This window comes from Sprattus sprattus (assembly GCF_963457725.1).
Source record: "Sprattus sprattus genome assembly, chromosome: 1".
NCBI classification, from domain to species: Eukaryota; Metazoa; Chordata; class Actinopteri; order Clupeiformes; family Clupeidae; genus Sprattus; species Sprattus sprattus.
In genome coordinates, this window is record NC_137920.1 from 55241044 (window position 1) to 55263172 (window position 22129).

Sequence of the window (22129 nt, forward strand, 5' to 3'; positions counted from 1 at the left end):
TACAGTGCATGTAAATTGTGGCAATATCATCGAGCATGATACCATGTTGCAACTCACAAACTTTTCAGCTTGTGAATTAGCATGAATTAAGGGCAGAGTTCTACTGGGTCTTTCTAGGAGACTCCAGCCTCCAGGCACCAGTGATATAACGAAGTCTGATGAAGATGAGATCTCTGCCCATTTGCAGCCAGCTCCAAAAGGGGACCAACTTGGATCCTGTCAGGAAAAAAAGTCAACATACATGGAAGACTGTGGATGATTACCTTTGAAAACTGACAAATAGCTGTCTATCTTTTTAAAATAAATAGCTTTTTAAAGATTTTTAAAAGGGTTGTATAACACTCACCTTCAATCTCTGTCCATTTAACAGCCACCTCTGCTATTGGTATTTTGAAGCACTGGGCAATGTACAAAAGTTCAACATCAAACGCCCTGTAAAGAAAAGAATCTCAGTCCAAAACAAAAATAGAATAATTCAGAGAGGAATGATGTCCAAAGCCTTAAGGGGCCAGCATGCTTCTAAAGGGAGCATGAATTGCTAGGTGCTTACGCGTTGCGTTGGGGGTGTTGCCAAGCAATTCACACCCAGAACAATAGGCTTGCGTAAAATGGCGCAAGTCTAGAAAAAGGGGCCGACGCACGCAAGACTTGAAAAGTCGCGCAAGGGGCTTGCGCTTACGCTTACGTAACTGACCATAAATCAGCCTTTACTGTACTTAATACCTCAAAGAACTTGGGTATGACTGATGGGTCATTTAACCCAAACCTGAAAGTGCACACGCTTATTGCATGTATATTGGAGATTTCGGATTACATAATAACTGAAAGAAATATATATATTTTAAAGTTACAGTTTAACTACTGGATCAAGCAGGTTTGCGAGGTATGCAAATTGTTCCAAAGCATTGCTTTAAATAGAAGTTTCGAAAAACTTTTTATGTTTTGTATCGCACATATTTCGTTTTGCATATTCCAACGTCGAAGACAATAGTATTGGAGTCTATTACTCTGTGATGCCTTTCTTGCCACTTGAACTATTCTCTATGCAAGTTTTAACATGATTGAATCCTCTTTATTCATTCTGAACAAAATCATCTTACTTCTGAGGAATTCAAATTTTCAATTCTTGAATGAGTTTGAACTAAATGTTGATGAATGGAGGTGGCGTACCAGCGCTCCACGTGAAGACTGCAGAATGTCTTCAAGGCTGCCTCTCGGGTGAAGAGCTTGAAGCCGCACTGCGTATCCTTGATCCCCCTCACACAGAAGAACCAAACCAAGAAGTGGAACCCATACATCAGGATTGAGCGGAAAAAGGACCGCTGCAAGAGAGTCGATGCGTGGAATAACACTGATTACATACAAAAAAGGCTACAGATAACACACGCCAGGAAAGACACAAATGAGGGCTGGAGAAATATCACTAACATACCTGAGCCACCGACTCCTCTTCTAAGTGGGCTCTAGATCCACAAGCTATGGCCATATTATCCTGCAACAGACAACAATGTCTTAAAAGCAATAAAGAGCATTATTACAGTGGCAGCACTGAAAGAACATCCAACATTACGCTGCTCAAAAATGTCCAAGTATGGACTTTGTATAAAGTCTTTAAAGCATGGCGTTTGCATATATTCTTTTTTGTATATATTCTTTAGCTGGTTTCTTGATAGGTCTATCACACTTACAGGCTTTGGGCTGAGGTCTGTTAAGCCTGCCTCCACTTTCTCAATGTCTTCAAATTTTGTGGCTCCATCTGCATCGGCCATGAGGATTAATCTTCCGCGTGAGCTTAGAGTTCCCTGAGAGACAGAACACCACAAAGGAGGTAGATCATGTAGTTACTTCAGAGCAAAGACCTCTGGTTCTCTTCGTGTCTTAATGAATCTAAATGTTCATTACCCATGAGGTCCTTGTTTAGATACAAAAAGTAATTTTTTCCAATGAGCATGAAGTGTCCATGTCTGTATTGATGACTTGCATTGCATTCTTACACATAAAAGGTGGGTGGACATGACTTTCAAAATGAGTTGGATGTCAAGTATCACAACAATAGTAAAGTAATAAATACTGTAATATTGCACATAAGTAAACACACAGTAGGTATGGAACTATTACCATTCTGACTGCTCCACCCTTGCCACGGTTCTTGACCAGGGTTAAGACTCTCACTTTGTCTGCACCATACTTCTCTGAGTAACCTAAGGCAACCTTAAAAACAATAATTCCTGAAATTAAACAATGAAAGATACTGGGTGTCCTCATTCACATAGATTACTCACATGCTAAGATTCATGATTTATGGACAGTTACCATTAAAGCTGGTGTAATTTTTACATATTCACTGGTACTAAGGAATGACAGCACCATTAGCTGTCATCCATTGACAATAAACATATATAAACAAAACTTGAATACTACACCAATTAAAGACTTGATGGCAACGACTCCTGTATTTTCTTTTCGTGAACATTGTTTTTCCATCAATACTGAGCCTGTTTTAATGACAGAATGCAATCCTGTACCTTGGATGTCTTGTCTTTGCTGCCATCATCAACCACAATAACTTCATAAGAGAAGGAAGGGTTCTGCTTCTGCAAAGACACATTGAAAATGAATCACGTTCAACTTGTTTTCTGCACATTACTGCCCACCAAAGGTGAGAAGATGCACAACACATTTCCTACTCAAGTTCACCCCAAGGGAAGATTTCTTGTCAACTTCACACACTGTCTGTGTACATGTGAACAGCAAGCTCTTGGTTGTTGATGACCTAATCATTATTCAACTGTAGAAATTAATATCCTTGTGGGACACTTTAGGAGAGCCAGTATACACACCTGTCTTTTTTCCAAGTACTCCATTGTCTCCTCCATCATCACAGGCACTACAAAGCACAAGTGCACAGGTGAAGAAACAATTAAAACAAAAACACTTAAAGCAGCAATACGCAGTTCTGTTCCAAAACTAGTAAGCTAACTACCTAAAAGGCATGCAAAAACCTTGCAAACACCACCAACAGCCCAGCTGACACTGATAGAAGCTTACCAACACACTAACTGGTGTCTTTTGGTAGTTTAGCTGGCAATGTGTGAAAGCTTTTCTTCCATTTTTAAAGGGTGTACCAGCCCTTTACACAGAACTACATAAGGCATATCCTGGATGGCTAGTGGGGAAGACACAGATGTTTATCTTTCCCTCACATGACCCTTTGCTATCAAAATTAGTTTGAGGATGGTACCAAAACTAGTTGCCTATAAAACCTCAGCCGTTACTGTGTTACTTTAAATAATTCAACATACAATTTGGAGACACCATTCTATAGGCCTACAAAATTCTATATTACTTACAGAATAGATTTCACATAATTTTACAGATGACTGTGAAATATAGTAAATAGATGCAGAACTGTCTCATTCCATTCACCCCATTACAGATTTACGTTTTACGTTGTTTTTAAACCTATGTGTGCTACAAAGATTCAAATTTCAAATTTCGTTGTGTATCTAATGCACAATGACAAATAAAGTATATTCTAAGATGTAGGCTTACAAAGGCTATTATTGCAACCAACCAAACCGGTTGTACAGAAAGTGATAGGAATGAATGACTGGTCCATCATGGCAATGTCAGTGCACGTAATGTGATTAGCAAGGTGTTGCAACCGCTAAGGTAACTTACATCTTTGTTCCTCATTGTAAGAAGGTACTACGACTGAGAGCTCCAGTGAATGAGGGTCAAACAGACTTGGGAAGCTCTCCTTCTCCCCCTGGGCAGTGCGGAAATACTTCTCCTTTTCATGACGACTCAAATCGACCATTCCAGGAGCAGTGACATGCGCTATAACTACAACCTGTCGTTCAAACGAAGCAAGACAATTCATTGTTTACACCGAACAGGAACGGCCCCTGAAATAGACTTGGAGGATTCTGACACTTCCCAAAGTGTTCCCAAGTACATTATTCTTTTCTTAGTTGCAGGACTCCCTATATTTAATTCATACACCATAAACCAAGAAGGTAGCAATGCACTAAATAACTGACAATTTACTCCATGATTAAGTTCAAAAGCTTTCAAGTTGACAGCATTTTATGGATACAGAAAAGACAAAATAGGTAACTTATCCAGAACATGTACAACTGAGAAACAGAGCATACACACTTACCAATATTAAAACGAGCGCTGCTAATGAGACCAGACATTGAACTATTTCACATAGACAAAAATCCATTCTCCATTCCAAAAAGACACCCGTGGTGAATATTGGCAACACTCTAGATAGTGAATGAATCCACTAACGTAGCAAGTGACTAGTAAGGATAGTCACTTCTTGCTAGCTAGTTTTTTTCTGTGGTCCAAGAAGCGACGTATGGTGAAAAAAACTAATATCTCCATAAACTACTACCTAGTTGATAGTCAACTAAACACACATCTGCGCGAATCCTTAAAAACCTAGCATTTAACTTGACATGGCTAGACACTCCATTCACAGAGAAACACCTATGCGGAAATCTAACATGTCACCACAAACGACATCATCGCAGTCTGCCAAGAGGGTGAGCAAGAAGTCAACTTTGTAGAAGAAGTGGAACTGCGACCACTAGTGCTTGGAGATTTACCTACACTACAATACACAGAAATAGACGTATGTTATATAATAGACAGAGCCATCTGGTAAGATTAATAAAGAAAAATCGAATCCACTTTGATCAAATAAAAAGTTAATTATACAATATTAGCGTTACTAATGACATATCCTGTCAGAATTGTTAAAATAATCAGCAGTGGTCTGTAATTTAGTCCTTTTAGATCGTATTTCAAAATACTTTATTTCATATAAAATGTATCCAATAAAGGTACGTTTTAAAATATTAGAGTTAACTCTTTACAGCACAATTTAGGCCACAAACAGTCCAGCTAGTCCACATCACAATCAGACAATCCAGTCGGTGGCGAATCTGCAGATGGTTAAACGCTATGCTGCTACATGCACTCACGTGGGAAATCAAAACATCATGGCGGAAGGATTCAAGTAAGTATTAGGCCTACCGGCACAGAGACTGTAGAAAACTTGGTTTAATATGTTTCTATCTTTTTAAACGGAAGAACAGCATCGTATGAAGCACAATTAAAATCAAGGAACAAGGCCATACTAATGTTTAAAACATCCGTATTTAAAACCTCTACTTTAATGTCATCGTGACGGCCAGTCAGCTACTTCAAATGTGTTGCTTGCCAGTAAAAAGTTAAACTGTACCTGCCACTTGGATGGTTAATTAATTTGTACAATGTCTCCAGGACAGCGGACCCACTGGAATATCACAAGAGTTTCTTGGTAAGTTCATCAAACCTTAGCAATCAAGGAATTTGTGCTGATTAAAGAAAACTATGACGTGACCGTCGAAATGCTAAGATGTTCTTCTCTTATAGAAAGAAAACTGTCGTCCTGATGGACGGGAACTTGATGAATTCAGGACCACAACGTTAAATATAGGTATGCTTGTAGTCTCTTTATATGAAATACGGTGTCAGGTTTGTGTGGTTTGAAAGTGTCAGATTCAGCTCCAAATACCCTCTCTAGGTCCTATATCGACAGCTGAAGGTTCAGCCTTGGTCAAGATTGGAAACACAACTGTGATGTGTGGCATAAAAGCGGTAATTTCATTATTCATTCCAAATGAAGCTACTCTGCAACACCCACAAACGGACTGTAAAAAGCATGCACGTCTGTTTGTTTTGTGTAGGAATTGGCCGTTCCTCCATCGGATGCACTGGATAAGGGCTACATAGGTAAGGAACGCTGCCTATAAGGGCTTTGGCACTGCCATTTTGTATACGAGCGCTTGTAGACGAGTATTTTGTCATAGACCTTATGCCATTTGTTTCCTTACGTTTCAGTGCCTAATGTGGACATGCCCCCACTTTGCGCGTCAAAGGTCCGATCTGGTCCACCTGAAGAACAAGCACAGGCGGCCAGCCAGTTCATTGCTGACATAATAGAAACGTAAGTGATACTTTCACCTTCATGGACTGCTGTGGATTGCTGTTTTCACCATGCATTAAAACGTTCTCTACTGTTTTGCAGTTCAGAAATTATTCGAAAAGAAGACTTATGTATTGAGAAGGAAAAGGTAGAGCTAAAGCATACCCAGCAGTTTTGGAAACGAATTAATAGTAGTAATAGAGACTAACGTCATGCTCTGGGTTCACAGCTTTGCTGGGTCCTGTACTGTGATATGATGTGTCTGGATTATGATGGCAACTTACTGGATACCTGCATTGTAGCACTGCTTGCTGCCCTTAAGAACAGTAAGTTATATTCCAGTACACATATTCATTGAAGAAACATTAACAAAGAAACTATATAGATCTATTCAACTGATTTATCATTTCATTTTCAGCACAACTCCCAAAGGTCACAATAAACAAAGAAACTGACCTACCAGAAGTTGATCTCTTAAAGAAATGCCCTATCAATGTAAACAGACACCCTGTTGGATCTTCATTTGCTGTATTTGACAAGTAAGCCTGACGTTTTCTTTAGGAAAATCTCGCATTTTTACTTAATTTAATCATGAACAAAATGATATTGAGGTCTGGTAATATGTGTGCTTTGGATGTAAATGTATTATTTTCACTGATGATCGCCCTCGGCTGTAGAGCTATCTATTTAATAAGTAATCTATTTAATGTAATGTGGATGGGGGGGACACAAGTCACAGAGCAATCCTCTCCTTGTTCAGCACGATCACCATAGTGGATCCCACGGCAGATGAAGAGAGCTTGGCTACTGCGGTCATGACTTTAGTAGTCGACGAGGAGGGCCGCCTGTGCTCTCTACACAAACCAGGTACAAACACCTCTTAAAAAAATGGTCTGGCTCATATATTATAAATGCAATCATTGTTAAAATCCTGTATTTACCTTCAACAACAGGAGGCACTGCACTCTCTGGGGAGAAACTTCAAGACTGCATGGGTCGAGCAGTCACACGGCATCGAGAGATCAGCAAACTGGTTGACAAAATCTTAGATAGTATTAAGAAATGACCGCAGACATCGGTTCTGTTTTCTTTTGTCTAAAATTTTTATTTTCCACTGTCAATATATACTTTGTTTTCTATCACAATAAAACTGCTGACAAAGACCGTTTATAAAAATCTGTCTTAGTGGCCAGAGATTTCTTTTTTTCACATAGACCTTTCCCTGCACAATCAACAGCTCAGGAATATACACAAGCTTTCTGTACTTACAATAAAATGGCAGGATGTGCTCCATAAAAAAAAAAAAGACGTCATTGCATGCTATGAACAGGCCCTTCATTCAGTTATTGAAACTGCTGTATTCTCAAATACATCAAGTTGAGAAACAGGAGAATCAGGCACATCCGTTCAACTCTACAGTCTACTATAGTTTTGCTCCTCATCTCCTCTATGTAAAGGGCTATTCATGTGCTGAAATGAAACAATGTTGTAATGAAGCCAACAACAGTTTGAAATTCAGCTTTGGATTACACTGTAAAAATTGTGTACAAAAATGGTTAATGCTTTCCTTTTGTCACATAACCTGCCTAGGTAATCGCAAAGTAAGAATCAAAAAGGCCATTTATTGACACCGTTCATGGAAATTAGGCCAGGATTTTAAAGAAGAGCTTTAAAGTCATCTTCTATCAAAAAAGTAATGTCACGTCTAATAACTACTGCCTGGTTGGTTTTGACCACTTCATCAGTTTGGTGTTTTGTTTGCCTTTGATAACCTTAGCCAACGTCTTGAGAACTACTACATCCTGGACCTTGTTTAACATCAAACAAATGTCATTTGGTGTATTAAGTTCTTTCGTTAAAAATGCATTAAGAGTTACAATCATTATTTACATACAAAAAAACTCAGGCTCTCTAAATATAGGTTCCACCTTTTAAAACACTTTTGTTGAAAGTATACATTATGTGTATGTCCCCCTCAGGGCCTGTGGATTATAAAAATGATAAAAGGTTGGTCTCTGGGGGGTAACCGCAGACACAGCTGTCTTTATTCAGAGAGAGGGGCAGGTACTGCGCCTTGATTCTGTGTGTCTGGGGGGTTAGAGGGTCTAGGGTGTGCTGCGTTTCCGTTTACTTCTTGCTTGGTTGGCGGAATGCTGCGCTGGCTGCACCGCCGCTCCCGCTGCCATAGCCATTTGCTGCTGCTGCTGATGCATTTGGTGCCGCAAGAATTGCAACTGAAAGGTAAAAGACAAAACAAACTGGTAAACAGATGGACAACCTCAACAGCCAACACACCAATGCAAGGGATGTGGGAACGAGAGAAAGAAGGCAGCAAGAGAACAGGTTAATGGTGGTCAGGGTTGGGAAGGTAACTTTGAAATGTAATGGGTTGCGAATGACTAGTAACCCGATTAAAAATGTAATAAGTAATGTTACTAATTAAATTTTTTCATCAAAGTAATGTACTTATTACATTTTTGATTGGCAGACAGTGCAAACAAAAACAATGCTCAAAATTTGAGTGCTACAGTCAAGACAGCGAAAAGATGCAAAGCAATAGAACGAGTGTGATATTCTACATGTAAACTATAAACTGTAAAGCTTTTAACAGAGAACAATATATTCTGATGTAACCCCTTTGTAAAACCCAACATTTTGATTGGTTACTCTAATGTAATTACATATTGTTTTTTTTCTCAGTAACTAACAGATTACAATTACTTTTATTTTGTAATTTAATTACGTAACTCGGTTACATGCAACTAGTACCTCTCCAACCCTGGTGGTGGTGCATGGATGAGAGGGATCTTAGGTCGGGCAAGAATGGAGACAGAGGGAAAGGATGGTTGGGGAAGAAGAACAGGGCACACGCACACGCCACGCTCAAGACAGGGGCTGAAGGGTGTAGCCAAGCAGCACCAGTGGCACAGACAAATCTGCCATCCAGCCGCAGGTGCAGACCTCTGGGTGCCCCACAGACACACACACAGACCTGTGGCCATGCCTTAACTGCAGTAAGTCAGCAACTTCAACTCATCACTCTTCTTATCCAGGCTTTGTGTTACAGGGTGCCAGGTGCAGGAAAGGAATTACTGTTTCTGTGTGTTAGTTTATTGTCTTGAAGCAACTATATATGACCTATTTTAATGGGAAATAACAAGATTTCTATCTTTTTTTTACTTATTTTAAGTTAATGTTTCTGTAATGTTCTTCGTGTGTAAACATGCATTGCAACCTTAGGAAACATGCCACATGACCAGCTGCCAGTTCAGTAGGAAGTGCCACAAGCTCTGCCTGAATGCATTACAGGAAGGAAGAGTTTTCTTATTACAGTACACAATCTTACTTTTACACCTACACAGGCAGTACAGATGTCACTTAATGACTCATGTATTTCATGTGTTCTATTTGCAGCGGTTTGATCTTGACTGATATTTGCCATCCCGTAAGGACATAGCTTTCAGTAGAGGCTCTCCATGCCACTAATGCCCAGTTAGAAGATTAATTAATCTTTGTGAAAATATAACTGAAATATAATCTAAAGAGGGCAAGGGAGGAGAAGACACTAATAGAAACACTGATTAGCAGCCATCCCCATCGCAGCAGCCAGTAGCTGGAGGAAAAGCACAAGGCCAACACAGAGAACGTCTACAGGTGAGCTCAGTCAAAGTTGCTGCATTACTTGGATCTGTGGCTGGTGCTGCCGCTGCTGCTGCTGGAGCCTTGGAGATGGCAGGCTGGGCCCAGACCCATCCAGCCCACAGGCCAGCTGCGACAGCACTACGAGCAGGCACCCACGGTGAGGGGGGGCAAGGGGTGCCCGAGGTTGGTGATGGGCCAACGGGAAGGAGGGGAGGAAAAGAGGGGTTGGGGGGTTGGAGGCAGGGTCAACAACAGAAACACAATACAGAACACTGCAGAAAACTAAAAGAATCCATTCTTTCAATACGTTTGAAGAAAGCAATGAATCTTCCAATTTATTTTTTGATGAGCCTACTTCAGCTGTTACACTACAATGTATTAGTCTATTTTTGTGCTGTTAATATTAATTATACCCTCTATTAAAGGTAACACAACCACTGTTGGAGGCTACCTGTTACTAGTGTTACACTAAACATAGGCGGGGAAACTCCAAGTTCAGAAAGGAAATATCCTGCCATGTTTCAGCTCCATTCCTGCTACTGAAGCCACTGATTTCCCCATCACTGTAGGAAAAGTTTGAGAACCACAGCTGCAGGCAGAGAGGATCCTCTGTGGTCATGATGGAGGAGGAAAACCACTATGGCAAAAATGAATGGGGAGCTACACATAGTGTCTCCATGACTCAAAGCCCTCTCCTGTGTTATAAACAGCCAATGGAGTGTTTTGTCTCACCTTAACTTCTGTTTTTCACCATTGCCATGGAAATTGCCACACTGAAATTTTGAGCATGCGTGTTGTGTCTGTGGAGACTGTTTTTTATTTTTTGTATTTATTCAGATAGGAACCTGATGCCCAAATTAGCTGCATGGAGGCCAAGATAACCAGAGTGGCAAGACTTGCTGATAAGGCATGTGATGCCATCTTTGAATTTCTGAACTTAGACTTTCAGTTCTGGTAATAAGAATGACCTCCTACTGTGTGTAATAGAGTTTGTGTGTGTATGTGTGCATCTCTGTGTGTGTGTGTGTGTGTGTGTGTGTGTGTGTGTGTGTCTGTATGTGTCTCCCTCTCTCTTTCTCTGTGTGTGTGTGTGTGTGTGTGTGTGTATCTGTGTGTGTGTGTGTGTGTGTGTGTGTGTGTGTGTGTGGTAAGGTAAAGTTAACCATACCAGCAGCCTGAGAAGACATGAATCCTCCCACTCCAGTCAGGTTGATGACCGCCGTCTGCTGAGCTCCAAGGCCCTGATCATTGCCACATTGATCAGCCTGATAAGAGAGCAGCCCACATTTCATTCACTGAACTTTGTGAACACACAGGATCAAAACATACAAATTCAGAATTAACTGCCAAATAAGAACTGCCCCAAACTCTCCCGAAAGCTTTCATAATCTTTGATGTTTCAAAATGATTGTATTGTCAAAGCATATGCCATATGATTAGTAAATTATATCAAACCAGCACCATGTGTTAGAAAATTCCTCAAGTGAGCTTTACAGTAAGTATTACGACAATATCAGACAAAAGAGTGATGTTGTGAGAGGCCCCTGACTCACCGGCTCCCCCTGCTGCTGGGGGCTGGATGTTGCAGACTGGCTGTTCTGCTGCTGTGGGGAAAACTGGGACAGCTGCTGCTGCTGCAGAGGGTTGAAGATCAGTGGACCAGTGGGGATCTGAAACAAGGGCAGATTTCACAACCACAAACACCTCATAGCAACTCAAGACTTTTATTTCACAATATTTTCCAATATTAACAAAACGCAGCACAAAAGGCGCACGTTTTTTCCACACTGAAGACATCAACACTTCTGTTTCTCACATTTATCAGGTAACAAGACCCAACATCTCACCTGAAGCAGATTCAGAGGCCTTAATCCAGCGCTGTTATTCAGGCTGAATGGGCTCCCTGTGGGACACAAACGCATCACTCAAAACCAGAACGCAGTTCTTTGCTACAGAAGCAACATCTCAAAGTCAGCACCACTGCCGTGGCATCTGAACCAGCACTGGTACAGATATGTCTTAACTTTGTAATAAGGTTTAGTGAGTGCAAGCGAGGGCTAGTCGTACCAGCCTGTGCTGTGGACTGCATGGTGGGAAGAGTACCCGACATGAGGCCACCAGGGGGCAGTATCCCACTCAGGTTGATTCCAGGACTGCAGCTCAGCATGGGGTTGGATCCTCCCATCAGGGTCTGGGGACTGCTGTGTACAAGACACACAAGCAAATACAGAATAAGAAGCAAACAAACGCATGAAAAAAAGGAAAAGGCACACACCCAAAAATGGTGAAAGCCTTGCTGAGACACTTCAGGCATTCCAGGCTTTCATCTCCTCTACAGTCAATTGCAAATCTTCTTTAATTTCAGCAAAGTGCATTTTTTCAGATCAAGAATGTACTTGATGCCTTTGGGCGTGCCTAAATGTTAGATTTATTTACTATAATACATAAATGGTATTCCAAAAAGAAATTGTTCTTAAATTCAACACTAAAAATATTGTATGTCAGTAAAGTCTCACTCTGTATGCAGGAAACAATTAATTTGATAATTTACTATACCATAATTTCCATACTATTAACCACACTGTATATAAACTGCATTACAGTACTTTGTCATTTTACAAAACAATTTTTCAAGTATTATCCGCAGTTTATTCAATGTTACACAGGTCAAACTTAATGCCATGTAGTGCTGGGCTACTAGCCATTTATACAACACTCCCTCATCGCATGCACACACACACACCACACAAGCACCCACCACATACAGAATTACAGGCTACCTCATTCCCACTCACAGTGAAAAACTTTTATTTAGTGTTATGGCTATGCAGGCTGTGCAGGCACCAGTTTCTTAGTTGCTATGGTTGTCTAGTTGCTACGCTAGCTGATGTTACAGTCTCCTCAATTTAGAATAGGTAGAAACCCTCAGGGTGCCTGGGCATCTTCATATTAAGACGGGTTAACGTTTGCTTTGTTTTCAAATGAGTTAATATTACACACGCTAGCAACTACCTCTCACGAGTCACGGAGGTTCACACTCTGGTAGCATTCCATTCAAAACAGTCTGACTAGTGGATGCGCTGAAATATCACCAATCTTTCGCAAAAATTACGGACTGGACCTTTAAATGCAGACTCATTTGTGCCCACCCCAAAGAGCATGATGCCACTAACTACATTAACTTACCAAACTGACCCAACCACGTTGATGAAGTTGAGCCCGGTCGGGTTGGCCATGACCTGGGAGGAGGTGGTGCCCGTGCTGATGGAGGTGGGCAGAGGGATGGTCATGACGGGCAAGGCCTGGCTCAGCGCCATCTGCTGCTGGGCGAATGGGGCGAGGAGCGTGGGCGGCTGTGCCAGGGCCGTGTCATGTGGCGTGGGCGTAACCGATGGTGTGGCGTTCAGGATGTCCGTGGGGTGCGGCGTGGAGCAGGGCGTGTTGGTGGGGGTGGGTGTCGAAGGCTTTGGCGTCCCCGATCCTAGAGACACAAATATCAATGCAAAGTAGATTATTCCACCGTACTCAAACCTCAATAGCACCCCAAAAGCTTTTCTCAACTATGCACATTCATGGAAGAAATCCTTACTAATCCCAATTTGCTCAATCATCCAGCGTCAACAATCTCTTTGAGACGGTTCACTTTGTGCCGTCTCAGACTTTTAGAATGTGGAAAGCCGTTGAGACGTAGGCCTTATGGGGAACACTTACTCTGTGATGAGCCCATGGGAGAGAGGGCGGAAGGAGACAGTAGGCCGATCTGATCCATGGAGTGTTTCCGAGTCAGGGACTGGTTCTTAGCAGGAGGGGGAGTTGGGCACTTCAGAGGACCTCCGGAGGTCTGCGAGCTGTATGGATTTCCTGCAGGAAGATGAAAATGTATCATGTCGATTCGGTCTCAATTTATTCAAAGAAGGCTGAAAGTCCTGGGGTGCGTTTCAGGAATAACAATGGGAGTCCTTGCTAAACGACGCTAGTACACTGGACCGTTTGGCAGATAAACTGAGCTGCTCACGACTTTGTCTCAAAACGGTAGAGGCTGCGTCGCAAATAAAAAACCATAGTGGATGCGTCGCAAATATCGAGTCAATTGAACGTTGGAACTATGCTTTCAACTATGCTAACATTGCCACCTGCTTACAGTGGCTGGGTGAGGGCACCTTGACCCTGAAGGAGAAATGTTCTCTCAGAGATGTCAAATCACTTTTTAGGTGTTCTTATTAGCTATTAAATATTACCAAAATGACCACAGCCTGCTAGAGTGCTGAGGAGGTTTACCTGAGGAGACCACAGTCTGCTAGAGTGCTGAGGAGGTTAAGCTGAGGACACCACAGCCTGCTAGAGTACTGAGGAGGTTTACCTGAAGAGCTAATGCTAGTGGACCACAGCCTGCTAGAGTACTGAGGAGCTGGTACTGGTGGACCACAGCCTGTAAGGGACCTGAGGAGCTGGTGCAAGTGGACCACAGCCTGCTGGAGTACTGAGGAGCTGGAACTGGTGGACCACAGCCTGTAAGGGACCTGAGGAGCTGGTGCAAGTGGACCACAGCCTGCTAGAGTACTGAGGAGCTGGAACTGGTGGACCACAGCCTGTAAGGGACCTGAGGAGCTGGTGCAAGTGGACCACAGCCTGCTAGAGTACCGAGGAGGTTTACCTGAGGAGCTGGTGCTAGTGGACCACAGCCTGCTAGAGTACTGAGGAGCTTTACCTGAGGAGCTGGTGCTAGTGGACCACAGCCTGCTAGAGTACTGAGGTGGTTTACCTGAGGAGCTGGTGCTAGTGGCTGTCAGTTTGATGGGAGGCGGTCTGTGCTTCACTCCCTTCCCCAGAACTGAGGACTGCATCAGTCCTGAGAAAGTGTCCGTCTTTTCAGAGGGGCACAGAGAGAGAGAGAGAGAGAGCTTAGTTTGATGACGACATACATCTCAGAAATTACTGACACAAACAAGAAACAACAATGTGGTAGATTCCTACGGTTTACTGACTTTTCATTACCTGTTTAAAAAAATGTTTTTGTTGTCTATATTAGGTACAGTACATCTACAGGCAATCTGTACTGACAATCTGACTCTCTTACCAACATTGGAATACAATGTAAATGTTGCTTACAGAGCCATTAAGACCCTATTATGCATTCCCACTAGCGTGGCTAGCTACTCACTTCTGTCTCTCGGTTTGGAGAGAGCTGACCCTGGGGCACCGAGTTGCCAGAGTTGTGGGACATCTTCACCGGACACTTAACGTCCCTCTCATACACTTCCTTATACTGCTTCAAAAACCTTTAAGACACACACAAAACACACACGTCAAAGAATGAAAGGTTGGATAGGCTGGAAAACTATCAAGTAGTATGTGAAGATGTCCAAATGTAAATTAAACCTACCGGTCAGCATCAATCTTTGAACCAATTAGGAACCTGCACAAGTGAAGAGAAATGGTGATGTCAGAGGTATGGATGCATTTGAGCACAAATGAGTACATGCCCTTGTATGTGTGTACATAAATGCCTGTGTACTTTGTTTTAGGATGTGGTTATTGTGTTTGCCATTATAAACAAACCTGTGTCAATGTATGCAAATCTGTACTGAATAGTACAGATGTATATGTATTAACATGCATGTATTTGCCATTGCTTGTGAAAATAAACTAATAATGCCTTTTGAATGGGTAATAATATCAATTCAATAAATCCTTAAATAGGACACCCTGTATGTGTACACAGCAGAGAGTGTTTGCTTACGGTGGATGGATGAGGTGGATGTCAGGGCCCTCCTCCTCACATCTGGAGTCTTTGGCGCTGTAGATCTTCCCGTGGAACATGGGGTCTCCCACCGACTGGAAGATGGTCACCTTAGTCTTCTGAGTCTGGCCACTCACCTCACACTCAAAAATGTAGTCATCTTTTATATCCTGGTGACGGACAAATTAACGCACCAATAGGGGAAAGGGGGTTGAGTTCTCAATAGCGGAAATCAACAAGCAGGCCTTCAGTATCTGCCATCAATCTAATGTCATCAAAGTCTAACGTGTTCGCATTCTACAACCTCTTAAGAATTATAGCATAGGGCTAAGTTCAACCCCTGTTTATAAAGCTTAGGCCAGTCAAACATTATGGCTTACCTGTGCTGGCCAAACCGTAGGCTGTGATTCTTCGATTTTCACTGACTTTTCCACCACTGCATACTTTTCCACCTTCAACCAAGGGAAAAAGATGGTTGTGTTAACGAACGTGTTGATACCTACAAAGTGTTGTGGTACCTACAAAGAATGCTAGCTTTGCTTAGGATTCATGTGTTCAGTTGAAAACTCACATCAATTTCTGACGGCACGGTAAGCTGGCAGGTGCTCTGTTTCCACATGTCAACGCACTGTCCAGAACCGAGCAGGTATAGGTGGGAAGGAGAGGAGGACGAGACAGGAAGAGGGAGGTACATTAGTAAACAGCATCTTCACTACAAGATATTTCACATGCATGCTGGACATACAATACTGGTCAAAAGTTTTAGAACACCTCCATTTGTCTACTTTATATTGAAATGTATGCAGTTTAATGTCTCAATGTACTCTGAAATTAAAGCACAGAATAAAAAAACTATTGGAGATAAAAAAGGAAATAATGTTCTGTCTACCACATTTATCAACTTATTTATTGACTCAGCCAAGTAACCTTCTGCAGATATAACAGCAGAACCTACCCATGGCTTTTGATTGTGGAAATCAATTATTGTTCAGAAAGGCCCAACACTGTTGCAGAAGTTCCCACCAATGTGTTGCACTTGTTGGTCGCTTTGCTTTCGCTTAAGTTTAAGGCTTGAGATTGTGCTTGTCATCCCATCATTTGAAGCCTACCATGTTGGTGTTTTCTTTTAAGGGAGCTCTGACCTAGCCTGGAGTCATTATCTTAGCTGTAGGCATAGACCAGAGGGTAATGCATGGCGCTGCAAAATGCTGTGGTTCAGTCACTCTGTGCAAGTTGCCGACTCTGGATCCAGCCAAAGAGCCCCAGACCATCACTCTTCTTCCTCCTCCATATTTGACATTTGATGTCACATACTGAGGAACCATACATTCAGCTACTCGACGGCGCACAAAAGATAAGACTCTTTTTCCTTTTTCGCCAAACCTGTCAAAACCTGCAGCTTAAAGTCTTCTCTTCACAGCTGAAACTTAGATTTGCTTAGTTCAACCTCTGTTAAAATGTGATTAGAGCTGTTGTCCTGTGAGCTGCCTGTCATACAAGCTGTGTTCTGTATTCTGACTCTATCCGTCTCCCTTTTTATCACCATAGCAATATACTACTTCCTGCAGTGCGATATTGTCTACACAGTGCTTCAGAGGTTGTAGTAACACAGTCTGTTCTAACACTGCTTTTATGCAGACAGAGGGTTTGTAAGTAATCAACAAGTCAGGACACCTGTAAGAATCGTTCTTTCAACTTTCAAAGCTTAATTGACTTCTATTGCAGCAGAAAAGCTGTAAGTTGTTAACCCATAACCAGTTCCTTGAAAAAGGCTTTTTTTTTATACCTTAAAAACAGTTTTTGGTAGCCCTACCTTATTTTTTACCTCTGGCAGTTTACTGCTTACCTGCATTTCAGGTCATTCACTGGACTTGAACTGCTTAAATTTCAATATAACTGTTAAAAAAAAAAACAGAGGTGTTCTAAAACCTTTGACAAGGTGTATCTAGAGGTCATTGTCTCACGTTTCCAGCCTTGGAGATCTTGAGGTCTATTGAGGGTGCTGGTTTCCTTTCCTTCCTCTTCTGCAGGTAGTCAAAGAGCCGGAGCTGAGGCGGCGTGGGGAAGTGGGCCATCTCCAGCTGACGGTTCAATGCAGCGCGAGAGTGGCGCTTGAAACACCTGTCAACACAACGGAACGTGTGTTTGATTATTACTCCCTCAAACATGATGTAAAGCAGGACATTACTTAGAGACTTAAAGACCACAGTAGGGACCACAGTTCTGTAAAAACTTCTGTAGTGGGATTTAGATTGTAGGACAAACTGAGAAGTACTGTTTAAATAATGAATAACTAAGATAGAACATATTCCAGCAAAAAAAAAAAGATGCATTTCACACAATTCTTGGCATAAATTCTCTCTTGGTAAAAAAGAGACCGCAGTGTATGCGGACAGCCAGGAAGCGGTCACGAGCCAAGGCTCTAGCCAGCAATTTCTCACTGCCACGACAATTACCACCTCATCTTCAAATCAACATTCCTTCCGCTGGCTCCACTCAGAGGGAGAGGCACAGCTGGTTCCAAATCCACAACGACATGTTGGTTACTGCACTTTCTCCCGATAAAATACAAATTTTTCAATAAAAGCTGACTTTATGAATAGGAACACAGAATCCTTCTCGCTCAGACTCTCGAACAAAAAACAGAAAACACACACATACATCACTGAACAATGTCTCAAACACTTATAAAATATGACTCTTACAGAAAACGTAATCGGTGGTGTTAGAGCTCATATCACACTATAAAACCAAAGATGGCTCCCGGCCACACACCAAACAGAAGACTGAAATTAGCAGCGTTTGTGGACCATGTTGTACTGTACCGTTTCATGGAGCGTGTGTTCATCTTCTGTTTGTTATAGAGAAGGCGGTTGGCTGTGCAAGTGACAGAGATGGAGGGGTCCAAACAGAGGGGCTCTGCTGTGGCCAAGATCAGCTGAGACTCCAGCTGCAGCTTATCATCCTGAGAGGGGAGACATTAAATCAGCATTATGGAGTTTTGGTCCAAAACCAGCGAGCTAACTTTCTACAAAGTAAAGACATACCTCAAAAAGTGGCAAATTGTTGCATTGTGTTACTTTAAACAAACACGCAGGAAAACTAGTTTGAAAGCACAGTTTGGGTTTAACACACAACTGTGGTCAACTCAAAAAGTGGACACCTGCATATTGAAGCAGTCTACTTGGACATGTATATGATGATATTCACAGCTACTGCTTGTGTTAAGGACCTCTCCTGAGCTACTCGAGCTCTGCAGCTAAATTAGTGAGTTACAGTCCTGACCAAGACAAAACTAGAAGATTTTCAGATATAACTGATGAAAGCCATGGTACAACAAACCTTGGTTGAAAAGGAATGGACGGTTGTGTATAATTAGATTCATATAATGGCCTGTTTGACCCTTTTCTTGGCAAGACTCACCTGGGTCCATCTGTGGTGGTCACTTGTCATTGAATGGACATCACAGATAAGGGTCTGAAAAGATCAGAGATGGAGTTGAAGAGACAGTGTGAGGTGAAATGATTCTGAAGTGAGGCGCAGGTCATCAGTACCTTTTTCTGATGCCAAAACAACGCCCATATGTACATTTAGGTCCTTTCATGGGACGATGCACTGGAACATATTTAAATGTATCCTCTTTAATAAGCTGATAATCAGGAACTCACCTGCATAGTGGGTCGTAGTAAGATGTGATGGGTTTGACAGGTGGGAATCTTGGCATTCCCAGACTGCCTGTAGTCTCGGACCTCAGCAATAACACAGCCACAGTGGAATATATTCACCTGTGTACAGTCCGAGAGTGAGTGCACAGGGATAAATGTGCTTTAAAAGAGATGACAGACACTAACCCACTGACATGATGATCCCATTATATAATCAGACATTAGTACTTTAACCATACACAGCTTTCTGCTGTACCTCTCAGCTATTATTTACGTATAGTGTCTCCCTGACTGAAATAATTGCAAACATTTCAATTCATCAATGCAGATCTTTCTTTTTTGGAAGTACATTCCTAACATTAACATTACATTAAAAATCCCACTAGTTGCACTAAAACTCATAGTTTCCCGTCAACCTCTGTGAAAAGATGACCACTAACCTGTGATTTTTCCAGAAGGTCCACTAGGACAGGAGGTAGCTCCTCAGCATCAAGGTACTCCAACAGTTCTGCTTCCTCATACGGTAGCCGGATCGTCTCTGAATCTACAAAGACAGGAGAACGGACAAATAAGCTTGTGGAGCTAAGGAACAGGAGAAGTTATAGGGATTACAGTAGTATACTGCAACCTCTTTTCATTGGTAAAGTCTGTTTAAACCACAAAACAGGTAGAGAATGAGCATCACCTACCAGATCCATTCTTTCCCCTGAGCATCAGCGAGTAGCCTTCGTTCCCAGGGTACAAGTTAATCACAAGGCATGATATGGACTCCTGTGAAACCAACTTCTCAAGTAGATTGACATTTCTTCTCAACTTCTACAGGAGAAAAACAAAACTGAGCATGAGCTCCTAGGTAATTTTAAGCAAGTGTTGCCACTGTATTTGGAGGACAGATCTCCCCAGTGGCATAAGGATGAGAAAATATAGTCAACTTAAACAACTTGTACCTTCAACTCTGGCTCTTTTTCACATTCTTCGATGTATAACTCGTAGAGTTTCTGATATAATGATTTTCTCCCGCTAGAAGAGGCCCTCCTCTTTGCAGGTCGCTGACGAGCGCTTTCAACGATGTACTGACGAAGATGCAGTGTTAAATGAACATCTTGCAATGATACAATACTATTGACTTTATAATGCAAGACACGATCTAGTGATCTATATAACATGAACAATCAACATTTACCTCGGCCCGGTCCAATGCATATTCCAAACACTGTTGCTGTGGATTCCGGGAAAGAACTTGTTAGCTACTTGACGCTGCATTGTAAGTTTGTGCATCTCAACCTAAGATATTCTCACCCTAAAATGCAAAGTTAAAGAAATATAAGACCAAAAACTCAAGAGTGCAAAAAGAGACTTACCATTGTTGTACAACAACAGTTGCTACGTGACAGGAGACGTTGCTGCCCTTACCCCCGACACTGTCACCTCTGCAAATTTACCATCCAAGCCCTAAGAGAAGCAAGCAATATCTTATAATGAGATCCAGTTTGGGACTTTATTTACATTGCAACTAACTTAACTCATCTTAGTCTTCCAATTACAATACAGCAATGGCAAGCTGTAACCTTTCAACTAATGAGCGAGTAGTTAGCTAGCTAGCGAGACATGGTGAGCAAGTTCTTAGCCATCACTGTATTACACAGACTTGAGTATATTTTAAAACTGCTAATAAAAGTTGAACAATCAATAAATGTGACAGGGTAGGCAACGTCAAACTCCGTGCTATACTGATGCCGTAACATTAGACATCTATGTGAGATCAGTCATTCTGGAAGTCAGCGAACCCCATGTTAACAAGAGATTGGCTGTCGTCTTACAGGCTAACTGGTACGCCACTTTCCCTGCAATCTCTTCAGGTTAGCAAGGTAAAAAGATGGAAATGCACAAGTGCCAAATGTAAACAAAAACGTCTGACAATACAAAGTACTTACACTGTGGATCGTAATCCCATTGGATGTACATTCCGTGCAACAAGCAAAAATATTCCAATTCCTTCAATGAAGTGAACTCGCGGCAGCCATTTCTCCAGCGTAACAACAAAACCAAACTTCCGGTGTAGAGGGGGCGGGTCTTGAGGAAAAAACTCACACACTGTCCATCCGCTGTAGTTTTTCCCACTTTTCCCTCTCCTTGGGAAGAAGTAAACGTTCTATCAGAACGACAGTTTTCTCCAGTATTCACAGATTAAAATGATCAGGAATGGAAGATTAACTAGTCTTTTAATGTCTTGATGTGTAAGAAAAACATTTGTGTAGGTCCATGTGTTATTCTATGCACTGTGAAGTGAGAATCATGCTTATCTGCATGTCTCGGGTCAGTTTGTGAAAACATCCCCAGTCACTAACATGTAAGCCTAGCAGTTCCCAGAGTCAGTTGGCAGTCAGAGTTACCCATCTCCAGGACATCTCCATCTGCCACTTGCTCCTGCCACACACCGGCCTCTGCTTCCCTCATTCCAGCATGAAGGCACCAATTAAGCCCTTAAAAGAAATAAATGCCCTTTCTCCCTTCCTGTTTTCTAACACAATAATGTCTTTACTTAACCCTTTCTTCTAAAGATTGCTGACATTTACCTGTTTCTATTGGTGAGCTCTGTAAAGGCTTTTGGCTGGAGGTCTGTATAGGTCATTACAGTTTTTTTTACAATTGCTAAAACACTAAAACCCACCAGCTGAACAAAGTTCTCAGTTGCTTGAACTCATGAAGCTAATTGTGCAGTCTGTTGTCAATACCTTAAACTATTTCTCATGGTAAAACACAATTTGCAGGTCTCACTTAGACTTTTCAGCAAAACTCTAAACACATTCTCAGTCTTAAAACACATTCTGCACTCTAATTCACATGTCATCCATACTGGTAAACACAAGTGACAACAATCAAATACAAATAGAGAACAAATGTCATTGATTGAACACAACCACTCAAAATTGATTTAACTTGTATCAAATGATGTGACACAACCGATATGAGCCAGTTTAGGGAGCAAACAGGTTGTTAAAGGTGGGAAGGAGAAAGTCTGAGAATGAATAGAAGAAACAATGTGAGGGTAGGAGGACAAGTAAATACCACGTTGACTCCTTTGATTTGTGACCCTTT

General features: G+C 41.8%; 3 protein-coding genes across 5 annotated transcripts; 1 reads left to right on the forward strand and 2 right to left on the reverse strand.

Annotated features, from left to right (window-relative positions):
• On the reverse strand, nucleotides 1-4488 carry alg5 (ALG5 dolichyl-phosphate beta-glucosyltransferase). 2 transcript variants are annotated; one of them, XM_080853137.1, is made up of 10 exons: nucleotides 4166-4488; nucleotides 3682-3853; nucleotides 2841-2887; nucleotides 2526-2594; nucleotides 2119-2211; nucleotides 1689-1802; nucleotides 1433-1492; nucleotides 1171-1322; nucleotides 347-432; nucleotides 1-216 (listed from the first exon to the last, which is right to left on the reverse strand). In XM_080853137.1, exons 1-10 carry the CDS (start codon nucleotides 4229-4231, stop codon nucleotides 101-103), a joined length of 975 nt encoding a protein of 324 aa, XP_080709263.1. In that variant the 5' UTR covers nucleotides 4232-4488; the 3' UTR covers nucleotides 1-100. The 2 variants fall into 2 exon arrangements, with proteins under 2 accessions (XP_080709263.1, XP_080709264.1); XM_080853138.1 differs by having other exon boundaries at nucleotides 176-249.
• A 476-nt stretch (nucleotides 4489-4964) lies between these two features.
• Nucleotides 4965-7146, forward strand: exosc8 (exosome component 8; the record flags this gene model as incomplete). The annotated part of the gene is made up of 11 exons (XM_080835748.1): nucleotides 4965-5032; nucleotides 5299-5335; nucleotides 5431-5494; nucleotides 5582-5655; nucleotides 5745-5790; nucleotides 5899-6004; nucleotides 6086-6131; nucleotides 6213-6309; nucleotides 6402-6522; nucleotides 6744-6850; nucleotides 6937-7146. The coding sequence occupies 11 exons, from the start codon at nucleotides 4965-4967 to the stop codon at nucleotides 7047-7049; spliced, it is 879 nt and encodes a 292-aa protein (XP_080691874.1). The 3' UTR covers nucleotides 7050-7146.
• A 131-nt stretch (nucleotides 7147-7277) lies between these two features.
• On the reverse strand, nucleotides 7278-21072 carry supt20 (SPT20 homolog, SAGA complex component). 2 transcript variants are annotated; one of them, XM_080835729.1, is made up of 24 exons: nucleotides 20965-21072; nucleotides 20392-20482; nucleotides 20214-20249; nucleotides 19978-20103; nucleotides 19720-19846; nucleotides 19471-19574; nucleotides 19034-19150; nucleotides 18789-18842; nucleotides 18191-18330; nucleotides 17330-17486; nucleotides 15937-15993; nucleotides 15746-15808; nucleotides 15366-15535; nucleotides 15009-15041; nucleotides 14787-14904; nucleotides 14388-14490; nucleotides 13337-13486; nucleotides 12812-13106; nucleotides 11693-11826; nucleotides 11473-11528; nucleotides 11179-11295; nucleotides 10794-10890; nucleotides 9666-9763; nucleotides 7278-8217 (listed from the first exon to the last, which is right to left on the reverse strand). In XM_080835729.1, exons 2-24 carry the CDS (start codon nucleotides 20392-20394, stop codon nucleotides 8089-8091), a joined length of 2484 nt encoding a protein of 827 aa, XP_080691855.1. In that variant the 5' UTR covers nucleotides 20395-20482; nucleotides 20965-21072; the 3' UTR covers nucleotides 7278-8088. The 2 variants fall into 2 exon arrangements, with proteins under 2 accessions (XP_080691855.1, XP_080691854.1); XM_080835728.1 differs by having other exon boundaries at nucleotides 15746-15817.
• Between the last annotated feature and the right edge of the window lie 1057 nt (nucleotides 21073-22129).

Coding starts and splice junctions, on each gene's coding strand:
- alg5 (XM_080853137.1), bottom strand. CDS start 4,231: ATGGATTTTTGTCTATGTGAAATAGTTCAATGTCTGGTCTCATTAGCA. Junction 3,854..4,165: donor CAGCGCTCGTTTTAATATTG/GTAAGTGTGTAT, acceptor TTTGAACGACAG/GTTGTAGTTATAGCGCATGT. Junction 1,323..1,432: donor AAGAGGAGTCGGTGGCTCAG/GTATGTTAGTGA, acceptor ACTCTCTTGCAG/CGGTCCTTTTTCCGCTCAAT.
- supt20 (XM_080835728.1), bottom strand. Junction 19,847..19,977: donor AAAAAGAGCCAGAGTTGAAG/GTACAAGTTGTT, acceptor TTTCTCCTGTAG/AAGTTGAGAAGAAATGTCAA. Junction 8,218..9,665: donor AGCACCAGCCACAGATCCAA/GTAATGCAGCAA, acceptor TTTACCTTTCAG/TTGCAATTCTTGCGGCACCA.